This window comes from Zosterops lateralis, assembly GCF_965231275.1.
Source record: "Zosterops lateralis genome assembly, chromosome: 4".
In the NCBI taxonomy this organism is placed as follows: domain Eukaryota; kingdom Metazoa; phylum Chordata; class Aves; order Passeriformes; family Zosteropidae; genus Zosterops; species Zosterops lateralis.
Window position 1 is genome coordinate 38,311,110 of NC_139765.1, and position 16,868 is coordinate 38,327,977.

Consider the following 16,868-nt stretch of genomic DNA (forward strand, 5'->3'; position numbering starts at 1 on the left):
TATGCTGCTGGTGGTAATGCAGTGTTGAAATACTCAAGGATCAATGAAATAGCCCAGCTGTGTGAGTGAAGGCAGTCTAGCTAGTAATGGGGTGTGTTCATTGTTGGATGACTTCTTATTATGCTAAGGAGAAAAATAATATCCTGTATTAGCTTTTGCTTCAACAGTTTTCGGCAGCTATGCCGAAAATCCTGGAATGTGATTTTAAATCTAGGGATATGTTTCTGTCTGTAACATTACTTTAATGTTTCATTGGTAAGGTGTTTCCTGTTTTTTAAAATGAATAAGAGATGAAACTGAAAGATTTGTCTTTATAGTGTGGTGTTAAGTAAAGAGAGCTTTTCCAAAGATGATAATCTATTTCTAGTAATTTGCAAAAACAGACTCTCAGAAATATCTTTTCATGCGTATGTATTTGCCTTATGTTCAAAGAGACATTTTATTATGTTAAGGCATCATATAATTTTGACACTGTTTGAGGTATAAAGGCTTTGTTTTTACTTTTGTTTTGAAGATGCGGTCAAAACGTGTACTGATGAAAGCCTTGAGGCTGACAAAAGAATAGCTATCTGCTTTCCTCTCTACAGAAACATGATAGCTTTGCTGAAACTTCTTGAAAGGTGAGTTGTTTCAAGACGTTCTTAACTGGAGTACTCGACTATTTTTTTTTTTACTGTTAAAATTAACTGTTACTTTTCTTTAAGGTGGGAGTCTGCTGCAGAACTTTGTAAATCTCTATTGGAGCTCTGTCCTAACAACTGTCAGCTCTTGGAGAGTTTGGCCACCTTGTATTTGCAGATGGAGCAGAGCGAAAATGCCCACAAGGTGTGGATTGGAGCTTTTGAGAAGAATCCTCAGAATGCAGAAATTTTTTATCAGCTGTGTAAATTTCTTGTTTCACAGGTAATATTCGGCTACAAAACTTATTTGCTGGTCTGCTAGCTGCAGAGTTTGGGGTTAGTGTGTTGTTTAAAAATCTTGCCAAGTTGATTTAATTTAGTGATATTTTTGTGATGTCTAGTATTCCTTCCTATAGGAAAATTATAATAGGCAAGACAAGTGACATGATAATCTTAGCAATTACATAAAATCATTGATTTATAATTTGGGTTATTCTGATTCAGTGTTAATAATAGCCTTAAGTAACAAAGTAAAAGTATACCCTGTAATGTTTTTTCTTCTTTCTACTGCTGACAGCCTCATTTCAACTTCATTCATGAGAGAACGAATGAAGACAATGACGTGTTGCAGAGATAGATGCACCACTTGTAATTTATTTTGCCTAAATTAGTCTTACCATATTCAGATTGATGTGTTTGGTTTTTTTTTTTTTTTTTTAAAACCCCAAACAACAAAATAGGAAAGGTCAAGCAGTATTCTTCCACTGTTGCAAGATTTTGTGGCGGCTTTCTTTGAGAATACATGCCAACAGCATGGTCCCATGGATCTCTTAAGGTATGTTTAAAATGATTTTTTTAATTTAAATTTTGGCAATATCAGCATTTACTTGAATTTCATGATAGTCTAGAACTTTAAATTTAAACTCTGTTTTTTACCTTGGCATATTTTGCCAAAACTTTAGTGAATGGTGATTTGGTATAAGATATGCATTTGTTTTTGCATAGACACTATTTTATAAAGCTATGAGCTTCTAAAAATGAAACAGCAAGCAAGTTGAATGTCTGGATTCCTTTCTTCTGTTGTAGATATCTCTTGAATTTTCCAATGCCCATTGAATTTACATCACCTCTCTATAAAGAACATCTTACAGATGATGTTGTTAACCAGCAAATCCCGTATCTGTGGCAGATCTACTGGTGAGATTTTCCCAGGAATTTCTGAGAAACAGCTATTGTGTCTGAGTAAATTTTATTTCCAAAAGCAGAATATTCATGACTTGCCTAAGGGTGTGTCACTTTGGATTCTCTGAATAAATGATTGGCCAGTCCTTAGAGAACCTACTGGCCTGCTGCACAATGGAGATAATTTTATGAAACTGAGTTGCATGTCAACTTAAATTTTCCACTTGAGAAATCTTTCAGAAATTCTGACCTATGGAAATGGTGATAGGTATGTTCATATCAATTTTTTTTTGTTAGTTTTACTTTTGGTTTAGGTTGCTGCTATTAGTAGTGTTTTTCTTTTGCTTGGCTTTCACTTGTCTCCCTTTTTATTTTACAGTAGTTTTACTTTCCGTTCTGTTCCGTTTTAGTTTTTGTTGTTTAGTCTTGATCTCCCCAGCTCCTTGACTCATTGTTTCAGCTGTTTATGGAGAAGCTTCACAGCAAAGTAATGCAGGAGGGTGACCTATTCCTGTGCAAGAGGTTGTAAAGGAACATGTCTTTGTCATGTATACCCAATCTTTTTTCTTTTTTGCTTTTTTCTTATTTCTTCCATAATTTCTTTTGATGGCAGCAGTATACAGGTTTGCCAGACACCACATTATTAGCTGTCTGTAACTTACACTAGTTACTTAACTGTGGTTACTGAGGTGCTTTAGGCTGTTAAAAAGTTTACCATTTCATGGTCTGGCTTTGACAATCTTCACAAGTAGCTATTTGGCTTTTCAGATAAATAAAAGGGCAAGGATGATATTACTTCACATACTGAGTGAGGAATCCTCAGAACTTCTTCAGCACTATTGCTTATTGTTTTTAATTGGTGGACAACTTACAGGTAAAATGTATGGTTTTAAAGAAAACTTGCTCTAAACCTTATATAAAGATTATCTTTGTTGGTGGGTTTTTTTTAAATTGTCTGTTACTACCAACTTAAATACTTTTAATTTTTTTTAACAAAATACCTCTTGACAAGCTCAGTTTTGTGTTTGGCACTTACACAGTAGAAGTATTATTGCAAAGTCACTTGAGGTCACTATTTAGTCATAAGGTACCCTGACATAAGCTCAGATTCTCCTGTATTTTAGCACCTACTTCTAAGAGGAAAAAAACGTGTTCTTGAAATAAGCAGCTGAATTACTTTCAGAGCTAATAATTGAGTGTTTCTCTGTTTGAGTTTTGCTGCAATAAGTGTCTAGGTACTTGGGCCTGTGTATCTATATTTCCTTTCTTCAGGCATGGAAGAAAAAAGACATAAAAATTCACTTCTACCAATTGAAAATAGATTGAAATGAGCAAAGCCTTAAAGGTCTTGTAACAAAGTTTTACTTGGAAAGATAATTTGTGTGCACACTTGTGTTTGCACACAAATGTGTACATGCACTATTTTAGAGAGAGTAGCAAATAGCTGATTTAGTTCATAATTCCTGAAGAAAGCAGGAGTAGAATCAGCCTCTGATTATGTGACTTTACTGAGGAGGGTTCTGTAGCAAGGTCAGCCCTATCTTACTTTATGTATTTCTGTATACCCCGTATTTATGAGGTTGCTAGATTCCTCTCCCCCCACCCTACTTATTGCAAGTCTTAGCCTTTTTTCATTGTTACATTACACTTTGAAATACCGAGTTTTTGCTGTGTCTTCATCTGAGAATGTGTCTGCTCCTGTCTTTGATCAGGTCCTGTATGTTGTTCCAACTGTATGTTTCTTTGAGAAGCTGTTCAACAAAATTAGGGGGGAGAGCGGTTTGACCTTTCTTATCAGTTTTTTTTCATCTGACACAATCAGTGTGTTTCTACCCCAGATCCTGGTAATACTTGTTTCAAAATAATAACTTTGTTGCCAGACACTGATACTATTTCTCAAGTGGCTTTAATTGGACTTGAAAATGTGTTGTTCTGGAGCTTTCCAAATGGAAACTTAAGACTTGTCTCCATTCTGTAGCAATTAGAGCATTCCTATTAGAAGGATTAATAAGAGGGTACCTTACGAGAGTAGAAGACAGTTTGAAAGATTTAATTTATTTTTAAGGGTTACATTTTAAACTTCATGGTTGTTTTATTATTCCTTGTTGCCTGCTTTTGGGACTTACCCATTCTAATAAATTGACTGATAAATCAGTCCATGATACTGTTAATTGAAAACAACTGGTTTTTTTTTCTTGCATCTGAGAATGGGAAATTCTTAATCATGTTTTACTCTTAATGTGTAACAACACATGTTGTTTATGACAAACAACAGTTTTTATCTTCTTATATAAACAGTTTGTGCCAATCTCTTCATGCAAGTGTTGGTGAAGCACTGGATGCTTATGAAGCAGCTCTGGGGGCAGTGATGCAGCAGGAGACTGTTCAGAACATTTGGTTGGAGTAAGTTCTTAAGGGAAGAAAGTTAGTTAATCTCAACTACTAAGTGAACACTACTGGAACCATCTTTTTTCTTTTCTTTTTTTTTTTCCTTCCAGTTACCTTGTTTTTCTCAATAGCAAAGTTGTTGAATCCACCAACAAAGTTCAAGAATTCAAGCTTTTTACTGATCTAGTGAACAGATGTCTGGTGACAGTCCCCACACGATACCCAATTCCATTTAGTACTGCTGATTATTGGACCAATTACGAGTTTCATAATAAGGTAAAAATGTGTCTGTGGACAATTTTGGTTAAGCAAAGAGGCTGATGACCTGTTAAGCAGGTACCTTTAATCTGTTTGTTCAAGTATAGCACCAGTATATGAACACTGAGAGCTAGAAAAAGAAGGAAGTGTCTGAATATAAGTAGTGTTTTGAACAGAAGAGTATCTGGCAGTGAACTTTTCAAATGAAAGTCTTGTAATGCAAAGAGAAACCTTATGTCATGGTAATAAAAAATAATTTTTTTCAAGAGAAAATAGGTAAGGGAAGGAAGACATGGTTACACAAGAGGGGTCTGCAGAGCTGTACCACTGGTGCATGGAAACAGTTTTGATCATAGAAATTATAATGCTTGAGAAACAGAAGAAATAAAGTAGGAAAAAGTTGAGCACTTACACAGACAAAATAAAGCTTATAAAAATCTTGGATCCTATTTTGCTAACAAACTGCATTTATCTGTGCACTGAATGGAGGCTAGAAGGACTAAGGCAGGTGGTGCTAGCAACTTGACATTAAATTCGTATTACACAAATTTATTTCTGTACCCTTGAGAGAGATAAGGTCTGAAGGTGGCGACTCATTTTTAGTCATAGTGTTCATAGTTTGTCATACCATTATTCTTAGCAAAAGAACATCTATAAAGTGGATTAATGTTTATAATTCAAATTCTGCAGGTAATTCTTTTTTATTTGAGCTGCATTCCAAAATCTCAGCATTCCAAAACCTTGGAACGGTTTTGTTCTACCATGCCTACTAATTCTGGACTTGCACTGAGGTATGTAAAAATACTTTTAATTAAGGCAGGTGGTTAACATAAGTATTGTTTTTTGTGCAAGATATGCATGATTTACTTTCTACTACAGAAGTAAAACTATTCCTCTATTACTGCATGTTGCTTGAGGCACATTATGCCTTCTGACGTCATTTCAGTCTTAGATTTGACAATGTTCTGTTCTATCTACAGGCAGGTTATAATTATACAGAAATTAACTCTCATTGTACATGGTGACGACAAATGGTCCACGTTTCAAGTGGTTAGAGAAACGTCAGATACATATAAAAATCTTGTTGCTGCTTGATGATCTATTACAAGTATAGTTCCAGCACAAATAAAAATGGATATACCAGTCTATAACAGTGCTAGCTTAAGGCTTAACTTGACATCTATTTAGTAATGATAAAACATAATTTAAAGGAAATCTGATGAGAAACAATCAGTTAATGTAAACATTGCACTGGCTCTTACTTGAACAGTATTTCAGAATGTGCTCTGCCAGGATTAAGGTCCATGTTTGTTTTTAAGGTCCTATGTTCAGGTACACTGAATGCATGAATATTTGAGTAGTATTGAAAAGTCCCAAAACACTGTTCATCATCAGCAATGACCCCAAAGAACTCAAAGCAGGGCTCATGTGTGGTTGTGGGCATGGGGAGAGTGTGACACACCTGCCTTTTGGCACATGAAGTTGAATGGCTTCATTTTAAATCAAGTTGCAATTCTGTACAGATGGAACTTGCAGCTCCCTTAGACAGTGTTGATACTGCATGAAATGGGTGAGCAGAACTGACTGAACAGTATCCCTAGCCCATTACTATAAAACTAATTTGTCTCTTTTCTAATGTGCAGTTACCTTGTGCATGCTAAAAGTGAATCCACTGTAATATGCCAAGATCATGTTTTCTCTCTGATTTCACACTTCTTAGTTATTCTCTGAAAGTGTATCTTAACTTGTTTTGTTCTGAGAGCATGATGAAATCAATATTGTATATGGTGGCTTGGGCTTTTTCCTACTTGAAGCTCTTGACTCCGATTAGGTATAATACGTTTTGTGTAATGTGTTTGTGTCTTTGGGTAGCTTTTCTGTTCCAAGTGATTAGAGCAGTGTTCCTTTCTCATGAATGCCTTTTACAGACTGCTTCTGCGATACTGGGAGGAGAGCAATGTTCAGATTCTGAAACTACAAGCCAAGATGTTTACATATAATATCCCAACATGCCTGGCCATCTGGAAAATGTAATGCAACAGTCATACATCTGTTTTCATAGCTATTGCTTTTGTTTGTAAGGTTTACTTCACAAAGGTAAATCTGAAATGTCCTTCCAATTGGGCTTGTACTGGAAGCTTCTCTTTCATTAGCTTATTATCTAGAGAGTAACTGTTCGTTATAGCAAACAGAGATAGTGTCACTTCTTAAAAATGAGAAATGAAATTTCCCTCTTGGGGAAACTTCAGTGAATGAATATTATGCAGATAACTATGAATGATGTATTTACAAGTTGCCTTTTTAAATTCAACTATTGACTTCTGTCTCCCCTTCTCTACCCCTCCCCTTTATATATCACAATAGCAGTATTCTCCATTATCCAGTGATGCTGAACTGATCTTTTTCTTCAGTGTTTGTTCATAATGGGGAACCACTGAAATGTCTTGCTCATGTAAGGTTGTTTTTAAAAAATGGCTATTTTTATCTTTTCACAATAGATTAACCTCATTGGAAGTTAGTTTCTTCTCAAGGAATTAGTAATTCCATTCCACAGTCAGTATTCTGCCATTAATGGCATTTAAAATAATTCAAGAATAAATGTTTTTATATATTTCTTTTCCTCAGAGCCATTGCTGCCGAATGCTTTCTAATGGGACAAAGAGAAGTAAGTCAACACAGTATACTAAAATGAATAATTATGAAATTCTGTAAAACTTCTCATACCTTGGCTTTATCCAAAGCAATGGTGATCTTGTAAATCCAGGATTTCTAGTTAGTTGAAGTACTCTAGTTTATATAAATACTAAAGCATGTGCTTCAAGTGGGAGAAATGTTTTTAACAGTTGAGGTAGAATAGATTATATAATGAGTGCATGCTCTCTTTGTGTACCTTTCCCATACTGGGAAGGCTGTATTTTTCTTCTTTTTTTTTTTTTTTTTTTTTTTTTTTTAACCTGGAGGAGATTGTTGTTTTTAAGTTCTAGCAGAGGGAAGCAAGACTTATTCTGGAAAGATGCTAATGACTATCTTTACAAGTGGACAAGAGAGCTGGAGAGAAACTTTTTGCAAGGGTGTGTCATACTAGGACAAGAGAGAATAGCTTCAAACTGAGAGGAGGTATAGATTGGATATTACGAAAAACAACTTCACTGTGAGGTGGTGGGACACAAACAGATTGCCCAGGGAAGTTGCAGATCGATTCTGGGGATGAGGTTTCAAGGCCATACTGGATGGGTATGGTCTAGTTTAGTAGAAAGTGTCTCTGCTCATGACAGGGGATTTGTTATCTAGATGATCTGTAAGGTCCCTTCCAACTCAAACCATTCTTTGATTCTGTGAAGTAGTTGGAAGGGTGGATCTGCCAAACTGGTCTATAGAAAGAGTTTCCGTAGTTCCTGACCACACAAAAGATTCCAGTTCCTTTTTCCCAAAATGATTTTTTTTTCCAAAAATAATAGGTTTACTTATTAGTACTTAAGGCAGGGAAATATCGCTCTATGTACAAACACAGAAGAGACTTTTTTGGCACAGCAGCTGCATCACTTTCCAAACAGAATGATCTTCCTGATATTGTTGCTGTCACCTTCAAAATAATCTTCCACCCGTGAAAAGATACTGTGTATTTGAGGGTGGGGGCTGTCATGAGGCCCTGGATTTGTGACTCATCACTTGCTTGTGGTATTTGAGGTTCTCTTCTGCTGTATCTGGTTTTGTGTGCCATCTTGTAGTGACTTACTCTTAGTATCCTTCTTTTTTTGTCAGTGGTCTTTCCTCTGAATCAGTATTAAAGCTTTAACTGATCCAGAAAGGGTAGCATGCTGTTGTTAGACTCACATATGAAATGTGTTCTTTCCTTTTTTGTGGTCTCCTAGAATGTTTAAAAAGAGCATCACCTAAGCAGAATTACTTGGTTTGTTAGATCATATAGCTCAAAGTCAGGATGTATCAAAGGCTGGATTGCCTATTCAACCTTAATTCTGTCTCTGTGTTGATGGTTTGGTGTAATCTTGTAATTACTCACAGATCCCTGCTTCAGTCATTGTATTAGATGGACTACATCTTAAGACACTGCCTATAGTAAGGCTGGTGACTGAAAAGAACTCTGATTTCTTTGGTTAGAAAAGTATATGCCAAATGCATAAAAAAGAGGGCACTTAGACAAAACGAACCAATTCAAATGAAGACATATGTGAAACATTGTAGCTGGATTACACCCAGAAGAAATCTTGTGTTTTCTTCTGCAACCACCTCACTAATTATACGGTATGTGGTAAAATCACTTAAGTAGTCACACACAGTGCAGAGAAGTCTCACATGCTTTTGTGGGGGTCTTGGTCTGGGATGTAGTGCACACCTCAAACTGTTTACACAAATCAGTGATTGTTCCAGATAACTGGATTTTCTAGTAAACAAGTAGGATATTTGTTTAAAATTGAATTGCGATTCAGATTCTGGACTTCCTGTTCCTGGAGAACCTGTCATTTATTTCCTTTAGAGGTCATGTAAAGGTTTCTTAAAAGAATATGGAAACGGGTACAAGTATTTAAAATGCCAACAAATACCTCCCCTAGTGACTCTGATTGAAGTTGGGACTTAAGATACCAGTAGTGGAAGGACACTTGAGTAAGTACTAGTATTAAATATTTTGGTCCTCTATTTTGAACCATAAAATGGTAAAACCATTTTTTTTTGAGAGTTGCAAAGACTCATACTGATTGTTAAAGCATAGATAGATAGATACTGAAGGAAAAAAGCCCATGAAACAGTTATTTTCATTGCAGGATTGTGATGATATGCAATAAACAAGACTTGAGACTACATATTGAGTGGTGAAAGAAATACTCAGTAAGCTGCTTCATTCCTTGAATGTGTTCCATCCTGTGCAATGAATGAGGCAAGAATCTTGTGAAGAAAAATAGCAGGTCCTCATGTCACTAATCATGTTCATACAAGGGTCAGAATTAAGGTCAGACATAACCTTGCCTTTGCTTTTAATACCAATTTAATGCTTGACTTCAAAACTATTTTAAAAATTATTGTGAGAGATTTTTGTGCTTCAAATAATTCATTTTGAGTGCATGAAATCATGCTGACTTTTAATACTTGCCTTTATTTTACAGGTCCATCATTTATATCAGAGAGCCCTTCAGAAGTTACCTCTATGTGCAACACTGTGGAAAGATGTAATGTTTTCTCCTTATGATTAAGTTTGAGGTTTCATATAAATTCTCTGCATATCCCATATCCATAGATGTGGTGATGCTCAGGCTGTGGCTAAATCTTATATCTGCTTCCCCATCTCTTTCAGCAACTCTTGTTTGAAGCATCAGGAGGAGGTAAAACTGATAACCTGAGAAAACTAGTTTCCAAGTGCCAAGAGGTTGGAGTCAGCCTAGATGAGCTTTTAAATTTAAACACTTACAGAACAGAAAACAAGAATCACTGAACGCTGGGTATGGTCAGCCATAAGTCCTATAAAATGCCAAAATCAGTTGAATGGTTCTTCAGGCTGATCCATTCCCTAAGATCTATGTAAGGCAGATGAGTATTGCTGAGCATATCAAGTCTCCAGTCTGCTTTCCTTGAACCTGGAAACAATTAACATGACCTTCTTCTGGAAACATGAACTCCCTGTCTGGCCTTGCTTCTGGGCGCTGCCAGATTCTCATAACGTCATCTACGTAAGTATAGTTAATCAAATGACAGACTTTATTTTTTTATATTTTCTTTTTATTTACTATTTTCTTTGTTTTGCTGTTCCTGATTCACTTGACACTCTCGCTGATGCCTGAGAGATCTGTGTTTGGGATTAATTTACTGGGCTGTGTTTACAGTAAAAAGCAACTAGTCCATTTTGGGTTTTTCATTTTTTAAACCTTTTTTGAGACTTTTTCATTACAGGATTTAAAACAAAAGCAGCCGCTCTTAAGGAAAGTGTAACTGCCGTGGCCACAAGTATGCTTCTTGCACTTGAAGGCTCTAAGAGGGTTGCTTACTGCCCTTTTCTGCATTGGACTCATGGCAGAGACTATTAAACTTGAAGATTAAAGAAACTTTTGCAAATGCCAGTGCATCAGAACCTAAGAGTGGTCAATTATGTGCAATTTTTTGTAAAGAAATTTTAATTTATAATAAAGTTTAACAGTTTAAAGAAAGATAATATTTGTCTGTTTTGTTTTGGTACTATTTTGCACTATTACAGGTGTTTTTACAGAGATATTTTCAATATAAGCTGACATTTTAAAATAAATATCTGTTGTCTTTTTATTTTGATCAAGAGATAAGCAAATACGGTTGAAGTGCCTATTGTGGATATAGAATAGCTGTTCCCTTGGGGGTTTTTTCATCCCCTTGTCTCAGGTACACAGTTGTTTGTCCCATAACAACTATTCCGATCAGTAATACCACTTCAATAAAGGCAAATGCATTTTATATTGTCCTTTTTGACCTCAATGAAATAAGGCCCACTTTCCAAAGTTGCTACATAAACATTGGAGAGAGAGATGAAATAGATGCCAGGTCATACCAAAAGGTGGCTCTAGTATCTGTTCAGTTGCAGGTCTTTCATTAAGATGGCCAGTAAATGAGTGGTATTCATGGTAGAGTGAGGCAAACTGGTTTGTGATGTATTGTTTCCAGTAACTTTCAAACCCCTTACTTTATCTGAAGCTAAACATGAAGCATAGATGAAGCATTTTTCTCTTAAAGACGGAAAAAGTGGGAAATACTGGTTTTCATCCAGGGGAATGGAGAGTGTTTCTTCACCTTAAGTCCTTTTAAATAATTCATACTTAATTTTATGATTCATGCTTAAATGTAAAACCTCAAGTACTCACTTTAATGGCCAAGTTTAACCGCAGACTGCGCAACCTGTATAGGAAAGCTGACTCAAACCTGTTCTTTACTGGAGTATGGTGGTGTCCTGATTTTTTTTTTTTCACACTTATGTCATGCGGCACACACCACACAAGTGCAGTATTCAGGGTTTTTTATTAAAAACCCCTTTAAGTTTGATGAATGCTATCTTCCATAGATTAGCCAAATATTTTTTCATAGTTTGTCTTTAAAATTTTCCAGATAAGCAGTTGATACTTTTCTGCAGCACTGTTTTTTAGTGGGACAACATTTTACCTATTCCACTATTAAAAATCGAAAATCTGTCAAGGGATAGAGCATTTGTTATGCTACCCTGTACAATCTTGTATTGCACTTAGGGCGGTTTCTTGGTGACCTTTCTTGCCTTGCTGTACAGTGACTTTATAGCAGAAGACCTTTCTAAAGGAGATATTAGGTTTTACATTTTCATCAGGGATTAATTATGTCTACTGTGCGTTAATGGCTTCTAAGCACACTTGGAGGTAGTGAAGGGGGAACCAGAAGCCCACAATGTTCTGATTTCCATTGGCCTTAATCCATATTGTTCTGATTAAAATACTCATGGTTTATGGATGTGGCCTTTTGACCCTATCTTGCTTGATGAATATATAAAAGTGCTGATCATAATAGGAATTGTTAATTTAGAGACTGAAATGAAAAAGTATGAAGAAGCTGTATGGTCTTTAGAGCAGCACAAACATTTTTTTTAAAGAAGAAAAATGCACTGCTGGGTAATGTAGAAGTTCCAGGAAGGAGTTAGTGCTTCCACAGGCCTGCCCTTAGCATGAAATCGTCTCCAGGCTCTTATATTCTAGTAAGAGGGCTTTCTCTTCCAGAAACTAGGGGATTTCTAGCTATCATTTGCAAAACTTTGCTAATTATTTACCAGGAAGCCTTAAATTTACCAAGAGTATTAATTTAATTTACATACTAGTCTTTCAAATTAGTGATCTTTCTGTTCTACAAGCAGTTTCTGATTATAGGCAATGGTGGGGAATAACTATGAATAAAAGGATAATTCCAGTCAATCAAGCAAACTACTAGCTGCTTAGGAGGAGAAATAAGGGGAAAGCACAGTAATTTATTCCCTAAAGTTATGCTACTACTTGCTCTGTGTTCAGAACAGCTACTTTATGAAGGGTGGTTTGATTACTTGGTCTAGATCTTTATTAGTACTGCATCAAACTACTCCCACTACAGTATTTTTCATTTCCTGGCTCTTGCAAAGGCACATCAGTATAGGCAAAACATTCAGCTGCATTTATTAGGAAGAATAAATGGAAGTTAGTGGTTTTGTTTATCTTCATGTAAGTCTACAGTGAATCTACTAATCTCTGTTGTTGGTTATTTTAGTGCTTGTTAGTTCTGGTGGGACAGCTGGTGCTCTTACATTCACCTGTGGCAAGGGCCATTGTCCCTGTCCTGTACTCCATTAGGTAAAACATGGCCAGCAGGTCCAGGCAGGTGCTATTTCTCATCTGCACTGGTGAAGCTATTCCTGCAGCCATGCATCCTAATCTGGCTTCCCAGTTCAAAAGAGGTATGGAGTTAGTGAAGAGAGCCCACTGAGTGGCCACACAGATAAATAATGGATGAATATCCCACATGTACGGAAAGGCTGTGACGGGGACTTCCTCAGCCTGAAGAAATCTCCAGGGAAGAGCTTCTCAGTGTGTACGAAAGGAGGATGTAAAGATCCGAGCTCTCTCTTAAGCTCTTTTTAGTGGTGCAGGGCTAGAACCATTGGGCATAAACTGAAATTTGGGAGGTTGTGGGTGAATGACAGGAGAGACTTACTTTTACTGTGAAAGTGACTGCGCACTGGTACAGGTGGCCAGAGATAGTGAGGACATTAAAAAGCTGCCTGGATGTGGTTCTGGACAGCTGGCTCTAGATGTCCCTGCTTGAGCGGGGGTTTGGAGCAGGTAGGTGATTTCCAGAGATCCCTTCCACCTTCGGCAATTTTGTGATGCTGTCATGTTCCTGGTGTACATAAACCCATGTGTTTTCACCACCTTTGTCCTACCAACTTCACTTTCCACCCTAGTTGTCTCTACGCTCCTTTAGTCAAGGGCAGAAAGCACAGGCCAGGCCAGCGGTGTTGGTCCTTTCTGGCCGAAGCAGAGGTGTGAGTATGTGATCTTTTGCACTTGTCTAACTTTGTAAATACTTCTTACCTTAGTATATACAGGAGCTGAAGAACTAGCTATGGACTTCATAGTGTCTTTAATGTTTTTATTGACCCCCACTTCACCTTTTGTTTTGTATAATCAGTGGACTGATTGCAGTTACTGATAGAGACTTCCTGCCTGGCTTTATTAATTCTGGTGGATGACAGTTATATTTTTGGCTTGGTTTTTTTTAAATTCTGTGTAAGTTTTTATTAAGGTGGTTGTCAGAAACAGAAAAACAGGTGGTTTAATTTGAGAAGACGAAGGAGGTGTGTTGATTTTGTGCAGCAGGTATTTGAGACCTTGCCTCATCTCTGAGAGGGGAAGGTACAGAATGGGCTTGCTTTCAAAATCCTTTAGGCATATTTCTTGTGTACCTTTAATGCTACTGCTGTGCTCAGTAACAACTACTTGAAGAGATAGCTAACTTCTCAGCATGGCAATATCCCACCAAACATTAGAAATTCATAATCTTCAGATGAGCTAAGTGAAAAGGGGCTGTGGAAACTTCCACATCCTGTACCTTCCCCATACATTCACTGGTCTGTGCTGGTGTCCTGATACTGTGTCCAGCTGTGTGTTTGGGTCCACTTTCACAGTATACCTAAGATCAATATTGTGTTGATAATGAAAGATGGGGTGTTTTTCCTTGGCTCCCTTTTCTCCTGGATTTTGCTATAAATGTTCTGTGAGATGAATTTATGTCTGCGAGGCTCCAGAGTGCTCACGCTGAACGTTAAGGTTGGAAAATACTTGCAAAACCAAGTTCAACCTTTGCCCTCATACCAGCATGCCCACTAAACCATATCAGGAAGTGCCAAGTTCACTCATTTTTTTGAACACTTCTAGGGATGATGACTCCACCACTTCTCTGGGGAGCCTGAATCTCTCCTTATGCTGGTCAGACCTTGACTAAACCCTTTCCTCCTTGTAGGTAATTTCAGTTCACATCCCATTAAATGTCATTCAGAATCACAGGACAGTGAGCTGCACCTTACCTGGGGAATTTAGACTGTATCCTTACATGTCCTGCCATTTCACCTGAGGCTGGGAAGCATCCTATCATTGATTTTAAGGAGTGGTCATAAAGGAGGCAAGAGCAGAAAAGATTTGTTTTCCAGAACAGAGCAGGAATGTCAGCTTATCCTTATCTGTTGGGGGCTTAATGTTTGCAAGGAGCTGAAGATCAAAATTTGGCTTAAAAGAGGATATAAACGTTAACTGCTACTTGTCTTTTTTATTGCATGCAACTATTTGTTATTATCCTACCAGAATAGCAGATAATAAAGCAGAGTATAGCCTGTAACTGAAACTTAAACCTTGTAAAGCTGTTAGCAATTACTTACCAATGTGTCTGTTTGTTCTCTGTTAATGGGAGCATAAAATGCCACCATAAAGTTTGCACTGCTGCACCTGAGGGTACTGGCAGAAGTGACTGATGGCTCAGTAAAATGTTGACAAAGATTAAATGGGAAGAAGCCTTTCAGTGCAGTCAGGAAGGCCTGATCTAGCAGAAAATAGCACAGAAAATACAGTGATGTGGTACAAGTGACTTGCTTCAGAGTGACCTGGGAAAAACTCTATCTTTGGAACATCTAATGATTTTTAAGTAATTTCTCACTGCTGCCACAGCATGTGATGGCCACAGGTGATCTGCGAGGAGCTGCTCTGTGAGATAATAATCCTTACTGATTTCTATCTCTCTTTATTTTCATGGCAGGTGTCAATCTGGCTTTCATTTGTGATCCTTGGAGTTAGATTTTCTGGTCAGTTTGAGAAAACTGTGGCTGAGGAACTTTTAAGGATGGGTCTTGAGGGCAGTGGTGTTTTCTCTTGTATTGACAAGAGTTAGTACAGCATGAGTAGGAAGACAGAAGAACTGCTTCTACTAGCTTCCTCATGGAAGTTTTAGTTGTGATTTTGTGTGGTGTGGAAATAGCCCATATTTTTTCAGCACCTACTTTCTGTAATCACATCAGCTTTCACCTTTCCCTCCTGAGGCTTTCTTTGCCATCTGTGTTGTGGTTTAATCCCAGTCAGGGGCCAAGTACCACACAGACACTTGCTAATACTGCTCCCTTTACCATTGGGTTGCAGAGAAAAATGGGAAAGAAAGTAAAATCCATGAGTTGGGATAAGAAAAGTTTAATAATAAATAGTTTTTAGTATTTTCCTTCATTTTTCAAAAGATTCTGCTGCTTAGTGCCTCAAATGATGACATCATGAATATATTGCAGGTGTTACAGAACTTAGAAGGTGGTCCCAGCTGTTTGGTTTCCCTACTCTCTCATTCCAGGCCCCCAGCCCTGTTCCCCAGCATCCAAGCAGTCAGGTGATCACCTGCTCACCTGGGTGATGGCTGAAATCTTTCTGCATATCCCACAGCTCTCTCAGGGATAGGGATTGAGTGGTTCCCTCTTGTTCTGCCTTTTCCTCCTGTCCTTGTGATGGCCCTGCTTTGTTCTCCTTTACTAAACAAGCTCTCCTGGGTCCATTTCTTCTGGTGAAAAGGGGTGACTGGTACTGGCCAGGGTTGGTGCTCTGGTTCAGCCACAGGGCCTGGGGCCAGAGTGGAGCAGCTGCAGCACCTGTCACTTTGTCATCAAATCCAGGGAGATCCTTTTCCCTTGAGGATCCTAAATAGTGTTGGACTGGGCTTGGTTGGCCAGGACCCAGCATGTTGCAGTGATTTGGGTCTCTCTGGAATTGCCAGGCTGATGGCATCCTTTTTCCAAGTATTTCCCTGGTTTTTCTGAATCCTGCACTTGTTCAGGGGGAAATTCCAAAATGCTGGAGGTGCCCACTGTCCTAGGCACTTGCCCACACTATCCCACACGTGTGTCCACTCAGAGCTGTCCAATCTCAGCGCAGATCTCTGGGGTTTTTTTTAAGTAGTTGTTCAACAAGACCTGGAACACAGTCAAAAGTCATAGCAATAAAACCGTGCTGGTTTGAACATCCCAAGGATATTTAAAATTTGTAAGAGTTACAGTAACTTGTCTGGAGGAGAAGAGGAAGATGAATGTAGATGTCTCTCCCATGGATTGGGTCTCTGAGGAGAAAAGGTAAAAGGTATTGTTATGAATAGTTTCCAATAGGTGGCTCACAAAGTACGAAGATGACAGCAGTGCTGAGTACAAATAACGGATTTGTTTCATAACCAGCAATTCTGTTATATCATAAGCCAGCATTAAAGTACAACATGATGCAACTCAGATAACAAGCACAACAGCTCCGAGAGCAAGTGAATCAACACTGTGACCAGTGACTATTAATAATGTATGTTTATTACAGGTTTGTTCTAACGTGTTCTACTCATATTTGTCGTTATCTCAACTCTTCATTACCCCATGTCGGGCACCAAAAAAAAAAA

General features: G+C 37.8%; 1 protein-coding gene across 7 annotated transcripts in view; it reads left to right on the top strand.

The window, feature by feature from the left end:
* ZFC3H1 (zinc finger C3H1-type containing) overlaps positions 1–10,670 on the top strand; it is a gene marked incomplete at its 5' end in the record, with an annotated part of 40,804 nt that extends 30,134 nt beyond the window's left edge. For 4 of the 7 annotated variants that reach the window (XM_083860045.1, XM_083860046.1, XM_083860047.1 and 1 more), the window contains 11 exons: positions 515–620; positions 705–903; positions 1,361–1,455; positions 1,707–1,817; positions 4,101–4,205; positions 4,301–4,466; positions 5,139–5,239; positions 6,377–6,478; positions 7,074–7,113; positions 9,569–9,631; positions 9,757–10,669. In XM_083860045.1, the coding sequence (XP_083716171.1) occupies positions 515–620; positions 705–903; positions 1,361–1,455; positions 1,707–1,817; positions 4,101–4,205; positions 4,301–4,466; positions 5,139–5,239; positions 6,377–6,478; positions 7,074–7,113; positions 9,569–9,631; positions 9,757–9,894 (1,226 nt within the window). In that variant the 3' untranslated portion in view covers positions 9,895–10,669. Of the gene's footprint in view, positions 1–514; positions 621–704; positions 904–1,360; positions 1,456–1,706; positions 1,818–4,100; positions 4,206–4,300; positions 4,467–5,138; positions 5,240–6,376; positions 6,546–7,073; positions 7,114–9,568; positions 9,632–9,756 lie in introns of those variants that run through there. The other 3 variants (XM_083860049.1, XR_014589938.1, XM_083860050.1) reach the window with 3 other exon arrangements.
* Between the last annotated feature and the right edge of the window lie 6,198 nt (positions 10,671–16,868).